General features: G+C 43.1%; 1 protein-coding gene across 1 annotated transcript in view; it reads left to right on the top strand.

Annotated features, from left to right (window-relative positions):
- Window positions 1-517: 517 nt before the first annotated feature.
- The window catches only part of PCYOX1 (prenylcysteine oxidase 1), a 22403-nt gene continuing 4911 nt past the window's right edge, over window positions 518-18009 (top strand). Inside the window, exons 1-3 of the mRNA XM_082426043.1 lie at window positions 518-704; window positions 1804-2010; window positions 3037-3211. Of these exons, the coding sequence (XP_082282169.1) occupies window positions 533-704; window positions 1804-2010; window positions 3037-3211 (554 nt within the window). The 5' untranslated portion in view covers window positions 518-532. The remainder of the gene's footprint in view (window positions 705-1803; window positions 2011-3036; window positions 3212-18009) is intronic.

Below are 18009 nucleotides of genomic sequence, written 5' to 3'. Positions count from 1 at the left end.
GCAGGCAAACTCTCAACCACTGCGCCACCAGGGAAGGCCCTGTCACTATTTTTGCACTCCCTTCACTTTGGACCACCCCATCCCTGGTCTCCCCCATTTTTCCTTCTACCTAGTACCGTTTACCCATTCATCCCGTACCCAACAGTCCCGAACATAGTGATCACTCAGTAAAGTGTTTGTTGCACCCCCGGTCTGTCTCTGGCAGCGATTAGCTGTGTGCATTGTTTGAGCGAGAGCTACTGAAGGGACAGAAGGCACGACTGAAGAAATTAAAAGCTGGGGTGAGCCTCCTCTGGGGCCTTTGGTGTCTCCCTGAAGCAACGTGGGCTTCGGAGGGGCAGGGCGGGCTTGGGGGACCGAGAGGACCGGGTTGGCAGCTCTTGGAGGGAAGGGTGGCCCTGGGGTGTCAAGGGCAGCCGTGGGGTGTCAAGGGCCTGTGCAGCAGAGCGGGGTAGGTTGGGGGTGGACCTGGGCGGGGCTTGGAGGGGCGAGGCCAGCCAGGGGGCGGGGCGGGTAGAGAGCGCAGACTCAAATGCGGGCGGACAGCTGGGCTTTCCAGTTCTACCGCAGCGCTCCGAGAGCCGTGGAGCGCAGCGTTGGACGGCTCGCCTGCTTGACCATGGGGCTGTGGCTGGGGTTGTTGCTGCTGTGCAGCTGGGGGCTCCCCGGGAGCGCCGAGCCACGGGCCCCGCCGGAGAATATCGGTAGGCGAGAAGGAGGCGGCGCGCGGCGGGGGCGGTGGGAGCGCGCCCCACGCCCGGCGGCCGCTGCCTGATGCGCCAGGCCGGGCACCCGCGACGCCCGCCGGGCCGCGTACAACGAGCTCCCTGCGCAAGTGGAGGTCTTCCCGGTTCGCGCCTCGGGACCGCTTTACGTGCCCCAGGGACCGCCCTTTCCCGGGCGTGGAGACTTGCCTACTTGAGCAATGGGCCGTGGAGGGGGGCGACCCGGGCTGGCGGGCGGGCGCCAGGCCTCCCTGCACCCCCTGAGTCGGAGGCCTTGGGCTCCGGGGAGGCTGAGGCCCCTCCCGCGGCCTTCCCTTGCTGCACTTGTTGGGAGGTCGGTCTTCTGGCTGGTCCGGGAGCGACGGGCCAATTCCGCTCTGCAGATGAGAGGCGCACGCGGGTACAGCACACCAAGCAGCGCAGATAAGCTGACCGCGCTGACCACGCTGACCGCGTCTGCTTCCAGTGATGGGCTGGGGTGCCCTTCCCCCGTACGCTTTGCTGAAGCCGGCCGGCTGGCACAGTCCCCTGGCTTGCACAAGTTCTCTGCCTAGGACGACTACACAGCCGAAACAGTCACTCTTTTAGTTTGAGTCGTTTTGGTGGTTTGCCCCCTGTTTATTTTGTTTTGCTTTGTTCTTTTATTCCCCTTTAAGCCGTGTTCTTTGGAATCATTAACCTGTTTACATTAACGAGACAACAAATCAAGGCAAAAATGGCGGCCACTTTATTTGAAATGCGTCCTGGAGAGGCCCCACCTCTTCTGTTCCTTTGCATTGGGCACAAAGAAGGGTGTGCGGCGGTCCACTTGGTCCTTCCGCAACGAACTGTGAGACTCTTGGGCCATCTGGAAAAAAAAAAAAGGTCTAACTACCACTTTTGTCTGGGGGCAGTGTCCAGATTCATAGTTCCATCTTCACTGCAGCTGCCACTTGCCTCCCCCTCCCCAGCCTTCCCTAAATTGTTGATAACAGCCTTAAGCAACGTCTGTTGTTGATTTACGGCCTTTCAAAAACAAAGCAAACCTACAAAGCTGGTAAGAGCGAAAAAAACCTGTTCCTTTTTTTTTCCCCCATAGCGATTATTGGAGCTGGCATTGGTGGCACTTCAGCAGCCTATTATCTGCGGCAGAAATTTGGGAACGATGTGAAGATTGACGTGTTTGAAAAAGGAGAGGTGGGGGGCCGTCTGGCCACCGTGACTATGCAGGGGCAAGAATATGAGTCAGGAGGTTCTGTCATCCATCCTTTAAATCTGCACATGAAGCGTTTTGTCAAGGACCTGGGTATGTAATTTGGCCTTAGAGCTAAGCAGGCTTCAATATGCACGGATATTGTTATCAGATAGGGAACTGAAACTTTCCTGCCTTGTTAACCGCCTTTTACAGTGAAGCTGGTAAAACTGCTTTCCTCACTTTCCTGCTAGCAGTTGGTACTGCCTTAGGAGCTGCTCTGCTGTAATGGGACACTGGTTACCTGTATCTTCAGTTGTCTGGAATTACAGCCCCACGGGGCTCAGGGTGGGGATGGCTGCTGTGGGTTCTCAGACCTCTGGGTTCGTGTTAAAGAGTCAAAGAATGGTTTGAGTTAGCAGACACCCTAGCGTGCTCATTTTGCAGCTGGGGAAATGAGGCCCAGAGGCTTGAGGTGTTGTCTGGCTTAAGGTCACTCACACAGCTGTAGGTGCAAACATGTGCCTAGAACTTGGGACATCGGACTGCTTGCCTACCAGCAGAGGCACTGGACAGGTGTGGGGGGAAGCGTGGCCGGCCTCTGCAGGCTCCTTCCTCAGGGAATATTGTGTAATTTTGGCCTTCTTCCAGTTATCAGGAATATCCAGTTATGCAAAATAGGATTTGCACAGGGATGGGGCTGACTTCTTTTCCTTAGCTGCTTGCCACATCTCCGGTGGACGCCTCCTGGGCCTCTTTCCTCCATGAAGGCGAGTGTATGTCAGGAGCCATTTACGCTGCCAAGAGTCATGTCTGACATTTCTGTTTTTAAGTTGAATTCAGCTCATCCTCTTTTTTTCTTTTGACTTTTTAGTCTTTTTAGACTAACTATAGCCAGTCTCATTTTGATATATCTGCATGATCATCCAACCCATCTTTCAGGGAATCCGCTTTTGGAAAGTGTGGTGTCTAGTGTATCACCCACTGTTCTAAAGATAGAGCTCCTTTAACATGTCTCCTGAGAACTGGGGGAAGCCCGAATTCACTCACTTCAGAATGTCCCCGATAGCTTCAGATTACCTTCTCTCATTTGAGCAGTACAGAAACCACTGACTTAGCTACCTTTCTTTGTTTTTGCAGGTCTCTCTGCTGTTCAGAGCCCTAGTGGCCTAGTGGGGGTGTATAACGGAGAGACTCTGGTATATGAGGAGAACAGCTGGTTTATAATAAACATGATTAAACTAATTTGGCACTATGGATTTCAGTCCCTCCGAATGCACATGTGGGTAGAGGATATATTAGACAAGTTTATGAGGTAATTCTTTCTCTTCCGTTTAACCTAAGACTTTTTATTAGATGATCTGTAGGAATTATAGTTTCTCGGAACAGTTCTCTACCTAACCGCAGCCTGTTTTTAAGATCGTTAGGCAAAATGTTTTGTATGTAATACGCAGACCATTTATCCACTTCGAAGCTGAAAGGGTAGTTTATTTTTGCTTCTGAAAACATATTTTGCAAATGCTTATTTAATGTTACCAGGCACTTTAAAATGCTCTACAAATATTAACTCCTTGAAGTCTCATGACAGCTCTCTGAGGTAAGTACTGTTATTAGCTTCTTTTCACAGGTGTGGAAGGTGGAGGCTTAGAGAGGTTTCAAGTGTGCAAGTCCACCCGCCTAGTAACTGGTGGAGCTGGAGTTCTCACCCAGGCAGTCTGGCTCCAGAGTGCTCCCTCTTAATCTTGGAACTGTTTGAGTGTTGTGTGTAGATGAATGAGCTGATGTGTACAAGAGCTTGTAGAAAGGATCAGAAAACTTAAATGAGCTTTATTTAACTGTGACATGATGTTTCAGTGAGCCAGCAGCCTGAACTATCAGTCCTGAGCCCCAAGAATTTAAATTAGGATATTAAATTCCCACACTGTCTTGTGTAGTGAGAATACAGGTGCCTCTTTTCCTTCTCTATGTTTTTCTGTATTTTCAAAAATTTCTTTGTGTATGAATATGCATTGCTTTGGTAAGTAGGAAAAATACCATAAGATAACCAGTCTACCTTTGAAAGATACAACCTATTTTTTTTTAAGGTCATTGGCATGTGCTAATTTTTATGCTGGTTTACAGTTTTAGATCCTGGAGAAATTCAGCTTGTAAATGCTAATAGTGTTTCATTACTGTGACTGTGCCAACGTAATAAAATAATTGTTAAAAAGGTAAAATTAGGGACTTCCCCTGGTGGTGCAGTGGATGAGAATCCCCCTGCCAATGCAGGGGACACAGGATCGATCCCTGGTCGGGGAAGATCCCACATGCTGTGGAGTAACTAAGCCCGTGCGCCACAACTGCTGAGCCTGTGCTCTAGAGCCCGCGAGCCACAACTACTGAGCCCGTGCGCCCTAGAGCCTGTGCGCTACAACTACCAAAACCCACGTTCTCTAGGGCCTGCGTGCCACAACTACTGAGCCTGCGTGCTGCAACTGCTGAAGCCCACGTGCCTAGAGCCCATGCTCCACAACAAGAGAAGCCATTGCAAGGAGAAGCCTGCGCACCGCGAGGAAGATTAGCCCCCACTCTCCACAACTAGAGAGAGCCTGTGTGCAGCAACGAAGACCCAACGCAGCCAAAAAAAATAAAATTAAGTCTGTTAAAAAAAAAAAAAGGTAAAATTACATGTCATATGACCAAGTATTGCCCAGCACAAATGTAAGAGGTGAATAGGATAAATGTACTCTAGTTTCTGTAACTTATAGTAGTTAGGGATTTCTTTCTTTCTAAACATCGTTCTGAGGTCAATTTCTTAAACTCCTTTCCAGCGGGTACGTTAAGTTCAGCTATAGTGCAGGTTGTTTTAAAGTAGTCATTCATTCGTTTGTTCATTCACCAAATATTGAGTACTTATTATGTGCCAGGCAGTATTCTAGGTCCTAAAGATGTAGAACCCAGAACATGTCCCTGCCCTCAAAGAATACATATTCTAGTAGAGAGACAAGCAGTTTACTAGGAAAATATATAGAATTTGTGTGGAGACAGCCAGTCACTTTTTTTAAAAAAATTTTTTATTTTTTGGCTGTGTTGGGTCTTTGTTGCTGCGCGTGGGCTTTCTTTAGTTGCGGTGAGCGGGGGCTACTCTTCCTTGTGGTGCACGGGTTTCTCATTGTGGTGGCTTCTCATTGCGGAGCACAGGTTCTAGGCACGCGGGCTTCAGTAGTTGCAGCATGCAGGTTCAGTAGTTGCGGCACGCGGGCCCTAGAGCGCAGGCTCAGTAGTTGCGGTGCATGGGTTTAGTTGTTCCGCAGCATGTGGGATCTTCCCGGGCCAGGGATCAAACCCTTGTCCCCTGCATTACAGCCAGTCACTTTTTTTTTTTTTTCAGCCAGTCACTTTTTAAAGAAAGGTGGCATGTTGCTGCATCCTCAGCAGGAAAATCAAGTTCACATGGCCTCAGATACAGCCTTGCCTGTGTGTATCAGTTTTCTTGACATGTAGAGAATTGCCCTTTGAGAAATTAAGAAATCACTTTTGAAGTGAATTCAGGGTATTATAGAACTGTGAAAAAGACCCAGTGAGGGGATACATGGATTATACTGTTTTTAAAAAGTTTATTTTATTGAAGTATAGTTGATTTACAATGTGTTAATTGCTGCTGTACAGCGAAGTGATTCAGTTATACATATATATACATTCTTTTTCATATCCTTTTCCGTTATGGTTTATCACAGGATATTGAATATAGTTCCCTGTAGATTATACTATTTTTGATTTTAGAAAACAATTCCCAAACTTTATGGAATTACTGCCGCCCTCCAGTGTATCTTTGATACTTGATTGTAGAGCCCTGACCTTTATGTTGTTTAAAGGGCCATCCATCATACATTTCTGTTTCTTTCAATAAATCAAGAACATGCAGATCTTATTTTGATAATTTTGTCATACCCTGTGAGATAGTTGGAGAAAGGGCAGGTATTGAGCCAGCATGTGCCGGTTGCTAAAGTAGTGAAATACTGCTGGACTTGTGAAATAGCTACTACCTGCATGTTTTCTCTTCTCTGGGAGTCTCCTCCACTGCCCCAGCAGGGAGTCTTGACTCAGTTCCAGTGCTGTAGTCAGTCTACTTTCTGTTTAATGTTGTACCAATTATTTAATATTTGTAATATCACCCATGTCACAAAAACCAGGACTGGGAGCCACAGAGGTTGCCAAAGAGGAATCTGGAACAGTGAAATCCCCAACATGTCAGTAAAGTAGTAGTTATTAATCCTGGCTGTACATTATATTCACATGGGGATCTTTTTTTTTTTTGGCCATGTTGCGTGGCTTTGCAGAATCTTAGTTCCCAACTAGGGATGCAACCTGGGGCCCCGTCAGTGGAAGTGCGGAGTCCTAACCACTGGACCACCAGGGAATTCCCAACATGGAGATGTTTTAAAAATAAGAATGATGTGGGACTTCCCTGGTGGCACAGTGGTTAAGAATCTGCCTGCCAATGCAGGGGACACAGGTTCAGTCCCTGGTCCGGGAAGATCCCACATGCTGCGGAGCAACTAAGCCCCTGTGCCACGACTACTGAGCCTGTGCTCTAGAGCCCGCGAGCCACAACTACTGAGCCCGTGCGCCGCAACTGCTGAAGCCCACACGCTCTAGGGCCTGCGTGCCGCAGCTACTGAGCCCGTGTGCTGCAACTACTGAAGCCTGTGCACCTAGAGCCTGTGCTCCGCAACAAGAGAAGCCACTGCAATGAGAAGCCCGTGCACTGCCACAAAGAGTAGCACCCACTCGCCACAACTAGAGAAAGCCCTCGCATAGCAATGAAGACCCAACACAGCAAAAAATAAATTAAAAAAAAAAAAAAGAATGCTGTGCTCTACTCCTAGAGAATTTTTATTTCATTGGTTTGGAGTAGGCATCTGGGCATTGGTGTGTTCACCTCAAGTGAATCTTGCCTATAATCAGGGTTGAGAACCACTAGGTTAAAATGTGTAATTGGAGAATATTCTTGAGTTTTTCTTTGAATGGTGTAAGAAACCTAAAGTCCTTGCTCAACATATTTTCTCCCTTTTTTGGATATATATGACAGATCCAGTTGGCTCCTTTTGAAAGTGGCTTGTGTGATCTTCTGTAGAAACTTTTGGGAGATTTGTTGACCAGCTTTGGGGAGGTACATTGTCATTTTTGTGCTTCTATTTCAGAGTGTGCACGGTGTGAGCAAAGGCCCATGTGATAGTAGTAAACCATGATACTTGAAAGAGGGTTCAAGCTTGTGTTGTAGGCAACACCCCACACCCCTGGGAGTATGCATGTTTCTTTGCTGTTGAAGGTACTTGGGTGGAGATCCTGCTGCCCATGATATCCACACTTGCCAAGTCAGTTTCCAGTTCTGAGCATTTATTTATGCAGTCTTTCTGGTTGGATGCCATTTTTAATTCCAAAATTCATGTCTTATCTCACCCCTTTCCTAATACTCTAGTCACCATTCATCTCTCTTTTCAAACATTTCTTAAGTATTATATGGTGCACACCACACACACACTTGTGTTGTTCTGTAGTATGCATATTAGCCAGAATGTCATAGATATTCAGTCACATATTTGTTGAATTGAATCCTGTGGTCCACAAAATGGCTTCCTGTTGAGATATCTTGGCTTATAGGCTGGGTTCAAGCTCATTCTTGTCTCTAGCACTTAGTGCATTTCTGGACATGTTAGATCCTTAACACTTCTTGATCTGAGACTGATACGACTCATAGTGAAAGGCTTTATAAACACCCTTTTTTTTTTTCCTAGAAGGAAAAAAGTTACTCCTAACAAGTCATTTTTTATTCTTTTTGTTTTCTCATTTCCCAAATCCAGTCTGTCTTGAATCCTGTCAGTCTTTAAAATATATTCAGAATTTCACCACTTCTCACCACCATCACTGCTACCACTTTGATCCAAACCACCATTATCTCTTGTCTGGCGGCATGTGGGATCTTAGTTCCCCAACCAGGGATCAAACCCGCATCCCCAGCATTGGAAGCACAGAGTGTTAACTGCTGGACCACCAGGGAGGTCCTGCCTGAATTGTTGGAATAGCCTCCTGTGGTGGGCTGAATAATGCCTTCCTCCCTCTGCAAGATGTCTACATTCTAGTCCCTGGAACCTGTGAATGTGTTACCTTACATGGTAAAAGGGACTTTGTAGATAAGATTAAGTTAAGGATCTTGAAAAGGGGAGATAATTCTTAATTATTTAGGTGGGCCCAATGTAATCACAAGAGTTTTTATAAGAGGGAGGCAGGAGAATCAGAACGAGTATTAGATGTGATGATGGAAGAAAGAAGTTGGAGTGATGCTTGGAGGGGCCATGAGCCGAGGTGGCTTATAGAAACTGAAAAAGGCAAGAAAATGATTTCTTCCCTCAGAGCTTCTAGAAGGAACCAGCCTTGCTGACACCTTGACTTTAGCCCAGTGAGATTGACTTTGGATTTCTAACCTGCAGAACCCTAAGATAATAAGTTTGTATTGTTTTAAGCCACTGAGTTTGTGATAATTTGTTACTGCAGAAATAGGAAACTAATACACCTCCTAGCTCACCTCCTAGCTTTTGCCTTTGTGACATCACAATCCGTTTTCAGCATAGCAGCCAAAGTAGTTTTCTAAAAATCTGAGAGTCATCACATTACTCCTCTGCTGAGAAACTTTCAGTGGCTATTTCATGCAGAGTTATAGCCAAAATCCGTACCATGGCTTGGAAGACCTGATAGGATGTAGATAATCCCATTCATCATTTTTTAATTTCCTGTTTGTTATGGGCAGAGTTGTGTGTCCTCCCCACCCCCAAACTTATATGGTAAAGCCTTAACCTTCTGTACTTCAGAATATGACTGTATTTGCAGATAGGGTTTTAATGAAGTAATTAAGTTAAAATGAAACCGTTAGGCTGGGCCCTATCCAATTTGACCGTCGGCCTTATAAGAAGAGTAGATTAGAACACACAGAAGAGGCACCAGGGATGTGCGCAGACAGAGGAAAGACCATGTGAGGACACAGCAAGAAGGTGGCCATCTGCAAGCCAAGGAGACAGGCCTCAGAAGAAACCAAACCTGCCAACACCGTGATCTTGGACTTGTAGCCTCCAAATCTGTTGGAAATAAATTTCTGTTTAAGCCAGCCAGCCTGTGATACTTTGTAATGGCAGCCCTGGTGAACTAATCTACAGTTGATATTCTGCGTACTTGTTCACCCATTGTTGAAAGTGGGATATTGGAGTATCCGGCTATTATTGTTGAATTGTCTGTCTCTCCCTTCAATTCTGTCAGTGTTGCTTCATGTATTTTGGAGCTCTGTTGTTAGGTGCATATATGTTTATAATTGTTATGTCTTCCTGATGGAGTAACCCTTTTATCATTATAAAATGTCCTCCTTTGTCTCTAGTAACAATTTTTGTCTTAAGTCTATTTTCTCTGATATTAGTATAGCCACTCCTGCTCTCTTTTCATTACTGTTTGCATGGTATATCTTTTCCCATCTTTTTACTTTCAACCAGTTTGTGTCTTTGAATCTAAAGTGTATTTCTTGTAGACAAGATAAGTTGGATTATTATGATTATTTTTACAATCCAGTCTGCCAATCTCTGTGTTGTGACTGGAGAGTATAGTCCATTTATGTTTAATTACTGTTGATATTTGCTTTTTATATGTCTTTTTTTTTTTGGCTGTACCACACGGCATGTGGGATCTTAGTTCCCCACCAGGGATTGAACCTGTGCCCCCTGCAATGGAAGGCAGAGTCTTAACCACTGGACTGCTGGGGAAGTCCCTCTATATGTCTTATATCATTTTTGTTCCTCTGTTTCTCCATTACTGCTGTCTCTTTTTTTTTATCCATTTATCTTTTGATGGATATTTGGGTTGCTTCCACCCTTGGCTATTGTGAATAATGCTATAGTAAACGTGGGTGTTCAATTATCTCTTTGATCCTGTTTTCACTTTTTTTGGATATATTCCTAGAAGTGAGATTGCTGTATCTTTTGGTAATTCTACTTTTAATTTTTTGAGGAAACACCGTACTGTTTTCCATAGCAGCTGCACCATTTCACGTTCCCACCAACAACGCACAAGGGTTCTAATTTCTCTACACCCTTGCCAGCACTTGTTATTTTCTGGTTTTTAGATAGCGGCCATCCTAATGGGTGTGAGATGATAATCTCTTTGTGGTTTTGATTTGCATTTCTCTAATGATTAGTGATGTTGAGCATCTCTCTTTTTTTTTTAATTAATTTATTTATTTTTGGCTGTGTTGGGTCTTCATTGCTGCGCGCGGGCTTTTCTGTAGTTGCGGCGAGCGGGGGCTACTCTTTGTTGCAGTGTGCGGGCTTCTCATCACGGTGGCTTCTCTTGTTGCGGAGCATGGGCTCTAGGCACGTGGGCTTCAGTAGTTGTGGCAGGCAGGCTCAGTAGTTGTGGCTTACAGGCTCTAGAGTGCAGGCTCAGTAGTTGTGTTGCATGGGCTCAGTTGCTTCACGGCATGTGGGATCCTCCTGGACCAGGGCTCAAACTCGTGTCCCCTGCATTGGCAGGCGGATTCCTAACCACTCTGCCACAAGGGGAGTCCCTCTTGAGCATCTTTTCCTATGCTTGTTGGCCATTTGTATGTCTTCTTTGGAGAAATATCTATTTAAATTGTTTGCCCATTTTTTAATTGGATTTTTGTTGTTGCTGAGTTGTAAGAGTTCTTTATATATTCTAGATATTAAACCCTTATCAGATACATGGTTTGCAAATATTTTCTCCCATTTTGTAGGTTGCTTGTTCACTCTGTTGATTGTTTCTTTCACTGCACAGATGTTTTTAAGTTTGATGTAGTCCCATTTATCTCTTTTTTGCTTTCGTTGCCATATCCAGGTGATCATTGCCAAATCCAATGTCATGAAGCTTTCTCCCTATGTTTTCTTCCAGGAGTTCTATAGTTTCAGGTCTTATGTTTTTGTCTTTAATCCATTTTGAATTAATTTTTGTATATCATCTAAGGTAAGGGTCCAGTTTCATTTTTTTGCATGTGGATATCCAGTTTCCCAGCCCCATTTGTTGAAGATACTACTCTTTACCCCATTGTGTAGCCTGGGCACCTTTGATGAACATTTGATGATATACATGAGAGTTTATTTCTGGATTCTCTGTTTTGTTCCACTGATCTGTATGTCTGTTTTTATGCTGGCACTAAACTGTTTTGATTACAGTAGATTTGTATTATGCTTTGAAATCAGGAAATGTGAGACCTCCAGCTTTGTTTTTCTTTCTCCATATTGTTTTGGCTATTTGGGATCTTTTGAAATTCCATGTGAATTTTAGGAATTTTTTCCAGTTCTGCAAAAAAAAAAAAAAAATGTCACTGGGATTTTGATAGGGATTGCACTGAATGTGTAGATCACTTTAGGTAATATGGACATTTTAACAATTTCAGGTCTCCCAATCCAAGAACACAGGATGTCTTTAATGTCTTTCAGCAATGTTTTGTAGTTTTCAGTGTACAAGTCTTTTTGTCTCCTTGGTTAAGTTTACTCCTAAATATTTTATTCTTTTTGATGCTATTGTAATGGATTGTTTTCTTCATTTCCTTTTCGTATTGTTCATTGTTAGCATATAGTGCCTTTAAAAAAAATTGAGATATAATTGATATATGACATTGTGTAAGTTTAAGGTGTACAACGTGTTGATTTGATACGTTTATAATATATATTACATTATGATTACCACCATAGCTAGTTAACACCTCTGTCATATCACATAATTATTATTTCTTTTATGTGGCAAGAACATTTAAGACCTAGTCTCTTAGAAACTTGGAAGTATATAAAATAGTATTGTTGGCTATCATCCTTATGCCGTGCATTAGATCTCCAGAATTTATTCATCCTCTAGGTGCTGCCTTCTTTTGTTTTATAGAGTGTACCATTTTAATTCTCTTGCTGTTTCTTTTAGTATACATATTTTTATTACTGTGTTAGTAGTTTCCCTGGGGATTACAGTTACTATCTTAACTTAAAATAATGTTAATTGCTTAAAACAATGTTAATTGAATTAATACCAACTTAATTTCAATAGTACACAAAAACTTTACTCCAATATAGCTTTTTTACCTTACCATACTTTGTGCTATTGTCATACAAATTATGTCTTTATGTTCTATAAGCTTATTAGTTTTATAATTATTGCTTTATGCAGTTTTTAAAAAGTCAGAAAAGGGAAAAGAATTTCAAGCATGTACAGTAGTCCCTTGGTATGCATAGGGGATTGGGTGCAGGACCACCCCACAGATACCAAAATCTGCATATGCTCAGATCTCTTACAGTTGGCCCTCTGTATCTGTGAGTTCTGCATTTGTGGAGATGGAGAGCCAACTGTATATTTATTAGAAAAATTTGTGTATAAGTGGACCCATACAGCTCAAATCTGTGTTGTTTAAGGGTAAACTGTATATCTTTATACTGTCTTTTATATTTACCTATTTAATTACCTTTACCCATTCTTCATGTGGATTTGAGTTTCTGTCTGGTGCTATCTCAGCCTGAAGGGCAACTTTTAGTATTTCTTGTAGGGCAGGTTTGCTAGTGTTAAATTATCTGTTTTTGTTTACCTGGGATTATATTAATTTCTCTTTATTTTTGAAGGCTACTTTTGCTGGATATAGAACTCTTGGTTAATAGTCTTTTTTTTCCCTAGCATTTTCAATATGTCATCCCACTATCTTCTGGACATCATGGCTTCTGAAGAGAAGTCAGCTCCTAATCTTACCGAGGATCGTTTTTGCTGGATGAGTTGCTTTTCTCTTGCTGCTTTCAAGATTTTCTCTTTATTTATCCACAGTTTAACCATTATGTGTTTAGGTGTAGAGTTTTTTGAGTTTATCCTTTTTGGATTTGTTGAGCTTCCTGGATGTATAGATTAATGTCTTCCATCAAATTTGGGAAATTTTTGACCATTATTTCTTCATAAATTTTTTGTCCGTTTCTTTTTTCTCCTCTCCTTCTAGGATTCCCATTATGTGTATCTTGGTGTGCTTTTCGTTGTCTCACAGGCTCCGAGGCTCTGATCATTTTCTTAACTCTTGATTCTTTCTGTTCCTGATTGTATAATCTCAACTGACCTTATCTTTAAATTCACTGCTTCTTCTGCTGTTTCAAATCTGCTGTTGAGCCCCTCTAGGGAATTTTAATTTCAGACTATACTTTTCAACTCCAGAATTTTTAATTGTTTTCTATAATTGCTTTCTCTTTATTAACAGTCTGTTTGTTCTAATCAACATTGTTTTCATACTTGCTCTAGTTCTTTAGATATGGATTCCTTTAGTTCTTTGAACATATTTATAATAGCTGATTTAAAATCTTTGTCTATGGGACTTCCCTGGTGGTCCAGTGGTTAAGACTCTGTGCTTCCAATGCAGGGGTCGTGAGTTCGGTCCCTGGTTGGTGAACTAAGATCCCATGTACCGTGTAGTGAGGCCAAAATAAATAAATAAATAAATAAAGTCTTTGTCTAGTAGGTCCAATGTCTGGGTTTTCTCAGGGAAAGTTTCTGTTGACTCCTTCCCCGCCGCCACCCTATGTATGGGCCATACTTTCATGTTTCTCTGAGTATCTCGTGATTTTTGTTGAAAACTGGACATTTAAAATAATATTAAATGGCAGCTCTGGAAATCAGAATTTCCCTTACCCCAGGTTTGTTGTTGTTGTTGTTTGTTTGTTTAGTGACTTTCTGGGACTGATTCTGTGAAGTCTGTATTCTTTGCCATGTATGGCTATTCAAGTGTGTGTGTTGGGATATGTTTGCAATGCTCTGGAGGGTGGTTTACAACTCTACTTTAGCCTTTACTTCTGGCTTGCTGAAAGCCTCAAGGTCAGCCAGAGGTGACAGATTCGGGCCTTCTCAGGTCTTTCCTGGGCATGTGACAGCCTTGTACATGGGCATGAGCTTTTAGGTCCCCAGGAATGAACTGGGGTTTTTCATTCCCCAATATTTAAAAAAAAAATCTTTTGGTAAGCCTCTTATTAGCCCCAGTTGGTATCACAGCCTCAGGCAGCTGATGTTAAATTGCCACTGATGTTTTTGACAGATGCACTCAGGATGGGCTGTTTGTACAGAGCAAGCTCTGAATCAGGTCAAAAAAGACAAACCCTAATCTAAAAAATACAACAAACTAGTGAAAATAACAAAAAGAAACAGACTCACAGATACAGAGAACAAACTAATGGTTACCAGTGGGGTGGGGGGGAATACAGGGGTGGGGGACTGGGAGGTACAAACTATTAGGTGTAAGATAGGCTACAGGATGTATTGTGCAACTTGGGGAATATAGCCAATATTTTGTAATAACTGTAAATGGAGTATATCCTTTAAAAATTGTATTTAGAAAAAGAAAAGGACAATCCCTGAGGATAGAGCTTTTGAGTGAGTTGCCAGATAGGGCAAAAGTGGCACTTCTCTGGGAATGGGAATTTTGGGATGCTCCAAGCCTGTTTTATCCCCTCCTGTGGCTGCCAGCTTGCTGGTTTCACAGGGATTGTAGTTGCAAGGCTGCTGATTTTGAAGGCTACCTTGTTGCTAGCAAGAGGGGAATGGGAATAGGGGAAGTTAAAATACCACAAGGCTCATGTGTTCTTACAGACGTTCAGCCATTTTTCTTGAATAAATTCTCCTGGGATTTTATTTCCAGAGTTCTGAAAAAGTTGATGTTGACAATATTTGTCAGTGTTCTCATTGCTTTTACGTAGGGGCAGATTTTCTAAGGTCCTTACTCAATTATTGTAGAAGTGCTTCATCCCACCTTCCCTACTTTTTTCTGTCTGTGCCTCTACCTGTTCTCCTGGATCTCTCTGCTTCAGCTGCAGTACCAGGCGTGCTGCTGTCATAAGGCCTTTGCACTGCTCTTACCTCTGTCTGAAATATTCCCCCCCCCACTCCTGTCCCTGCAAGACTTGTATCCTCACCTCCTTCGGGTGTTTGCTGACGGATCACCTTCTCAGTGAGGCTTTCCTTGACTACTTATTTTTTTGTATCACCTTATTTAGAGTTGCAACCCTGTCAGCTCCAAGCATTTCCAATCTTACTTTTTAAAAAAAAAATTTTATTTAAAATTTTGTTTATTTGTTTTTGGCTGCATCGGGTCTTCGTTGCTGCACGCGGGCTTTCTCTAGTTGAGGTGAGTGGGGGCTACTCTTCGTTGCGGTGCGTGGGCTTCTCATTGTGGTGGCTTCTCTTGTTGCGGAGCACGGGCTCTAGGCGCGCGGGCTTCAGTAGTTGTGGTGCACTGGCTTAGTTGCTCCGTGGCAGGTGGGATCTTCCCAGACCAGGGCTCGAACCTGTGTCCCATGCATTGGCAGGCGGATTCTTAACCACTGTGCCACCAGGGAAGCCCTCCAATCTTACTTTTGATTTACTTTTCTCCTTGATAATTATCATCCTCTAAACTGTCATATAATTTGCTTGCATTTCTTTATTTATTTTATTGCCTGTTTCCCCATCTAGAACAAAAGCTCCATTAGAGCAGGGACTTTTTTCTTTGTTAGTACTGACTTCTGCATCCTTAGCACCTAGAACAGTGTCTGACTCAAAGTTGATGGTCCATAAATAAATATTTGTTGAATGATTAAATGAATGAATGAGTGAATAAATGGGTAGGGGTTATACAAATGTAGTTTAAAAAGAAGTTTGTGTAAGCAATCTGATTAGCAGAAACTATTAGTTACGTCTCACTGTTTAGTAAATAGGCATTCTTTTTTTCTTAAATTTATTTATTTCATTTATTATTTATTTTTGGCCGTGTTGGGTCTTCGTTGCTATGCGCGGGCTTTCTCTAGTTGCGGTGAATGGGGGCTACTCTTCGTTGTGGTGCACAGGCTTCTCCTTGCGGTGGCTTCTCTTGTTGCAGAGCACAGGCTCTAGGTGCGCGAGCTTCAGTAGTTGTGGCTCACAGGCTCTAGAGCGCAGGCTCAGTAGTTGTGGCGCACGGGCTTAGTTGCTCCGCGGCATGTGGGATCTTCCCGAACCAGGGCTGGAACCCGTGTCCCCTGCATTGGCAGGCGGATTCTTAACTGCTGCACCACCAGGGAAGCCCGTAAATAGGCATTCTAATGCAGGGGTCTCCAACCCCTGGGCCCCAGACCTGTTAGGAAGCGGGCTGCACAGCAGGAGGTGAGCAGGGACGGGGGGGTGGGTGGGGGTGTGGGGGGAGTGGGCTGGGCAAGTGAGCGAAGCTTCATCTGCCGCTCCCCATCGCTCACATTACCTCCTGAACCATACCCCCCGCCCCATCTGTGGAAAAATTGTCTTCCATGGCACTGGTCCCTGGTGCCGAAAAGGTTGGGGACCGCTGTAATGCAACTAGTATTGTAAAGCAGTTACAGTGCTCAGTGTTTATACGGTATATATTGTCTCATGTCACCCTCTACGAGGCCTTTACTTAGGAGGCTTGTTTGAGTGGGGTTGGGGCTTAGGTGGGAGGAGGCAGGGAATAATTTTTTTATAACATCATATTTAAGTTATTTAATTGGCTACTATTTTGTCATGCTGACCATTAGCAAAAGATTGCTCTTCATTTTATGAGGTATTCGGTGTGTTATTTTTCTGAAGAACTCAGTGTTTTCATCTTACTTTTTCCAACTTCCTAGGGACTACAAGCCAAACAGTATGGCTGGAAGGAATTATTTTAATTTCTCAGTTTTGGCACTGAGAATTTTTCCACAAAAATACATTCAGCATTTTGTATACTACACCGTTAGACAGTAGGTAATGTTGAAATGGATATGACATTATCTCTGCTCTTTAAAAAAATTACAGATTATTTTGAGAGAAGAAATTTGATGTAAAAACTCTTCTATGATCACTGGTAGAGATCTTTCCTTGGCATTTATTTCTTCCTTTCCTTCATACACTTATCTGTGCATATGCCTGAGTACCTGTTCCTAACTGTAAGTTCCTTGAGAGAAAGAAACCATGTCTTCCTCATTTTTGTATCACTTGCAACCTGAAAAAATATGTATTGAATTATTGCATGAACTAATTTATGTGAACATTTTTTCAAGTCTCTAAAGTGCAGAGAAATGTCAGGTGATAGTTCCTAAAAATTAAATAATTTGAAGTAGTATCTAAGTGCTGAGCATGAGTGCTAAGTTTTATGGGACTTTTGGAGGTGATGACATCACTGTGGACTGGGAAGTTGGGTAAGACTTTGCTAAGGGGGTGGGATTCAGGCTCTGAAGGAAAGTGTAGCTAGTTGTTCTATGATTAGGGATGGGAAGTGTATTCCAGATGGAGGGAAGAGGTAGTGCAGTGTTTGGGAGCAATATCCAGAGCATGTTTAGAGAGCAGTGAATGAATGGGTCAGCTGTATTCAAGTGGAAGATTGTGTGTGTGTGTGTGTGTGTGTGTGTGTGTGTGTGTGTGTGTGTGTGTGTGTGTGTGGTTGAAGGCAGAGGGGGATAGTGGTTCTTGAGTCTTCTACTTGCCATGTGACTTTTAGACAAGTTCTTTAACTTCTACTTGGTTTCTTTATCTGCAGCTGAGCAAAGGAGTTAGTTAGACTTGATGAGTTTGGCTCTAAAAATCCATGATTTTTTTTTTAATGTCAGAACTTTAGTAAGTAACAGTAATACACAAGATGTTTTTTGAGTAAGTGGATGGATGACAAAATAAGGGTATTTTAGGACATCTGGGAGATTCATAAATGTTTCAAAGAAGAGAAACTAGAGGCAGGTAGATCAGTTATTCATTTTAGTAGTTTGAATATAAATCCTCATTTAAGATCAGGGAGATGAGAATGAAGTAACAGAAGAGATGTTAGAAAGATTGATAAGGTTGGTTTCCTTCTTAGGTGGGAGAAGCAGAGAGGAGAAGTGAAATGTTTAAATTTGAAACTAGATGAACTGAGGATGACATGTAGGATGTTGGGAGTAACTCGTTATTTTTGGTTGTGGGAGGAGAGAGGATCAAGTCTAGTGGAAAGGTAAAGTTTAACTTTAGACATGTCTAAGTGTGCTCAAGATAAGATGAATAAGACATACCTTCTTCTTGAAAGGTGCTCCCAGTGACCATATTAATGCAGAAGAGTGTATATAAAGGACAGTGGACTTGCCCCAGAGGAGGCGG

Source organism: Balaenoptera physalus (genome assembly GCF_965194825.1).
Source record: "Balaenoptera physalus genome assembly, chromosome: 15".
NCBI classification, from domain to species: Eukaryota; Metazoa; Chordata; class Mammalia; order Artiodactyla; family Balaenopteridae; genus Balaenoptera; species Balaenoptera physalus.
This window is presented reverse-complemented; position numbering and strand designations above follow the sequence as displayed.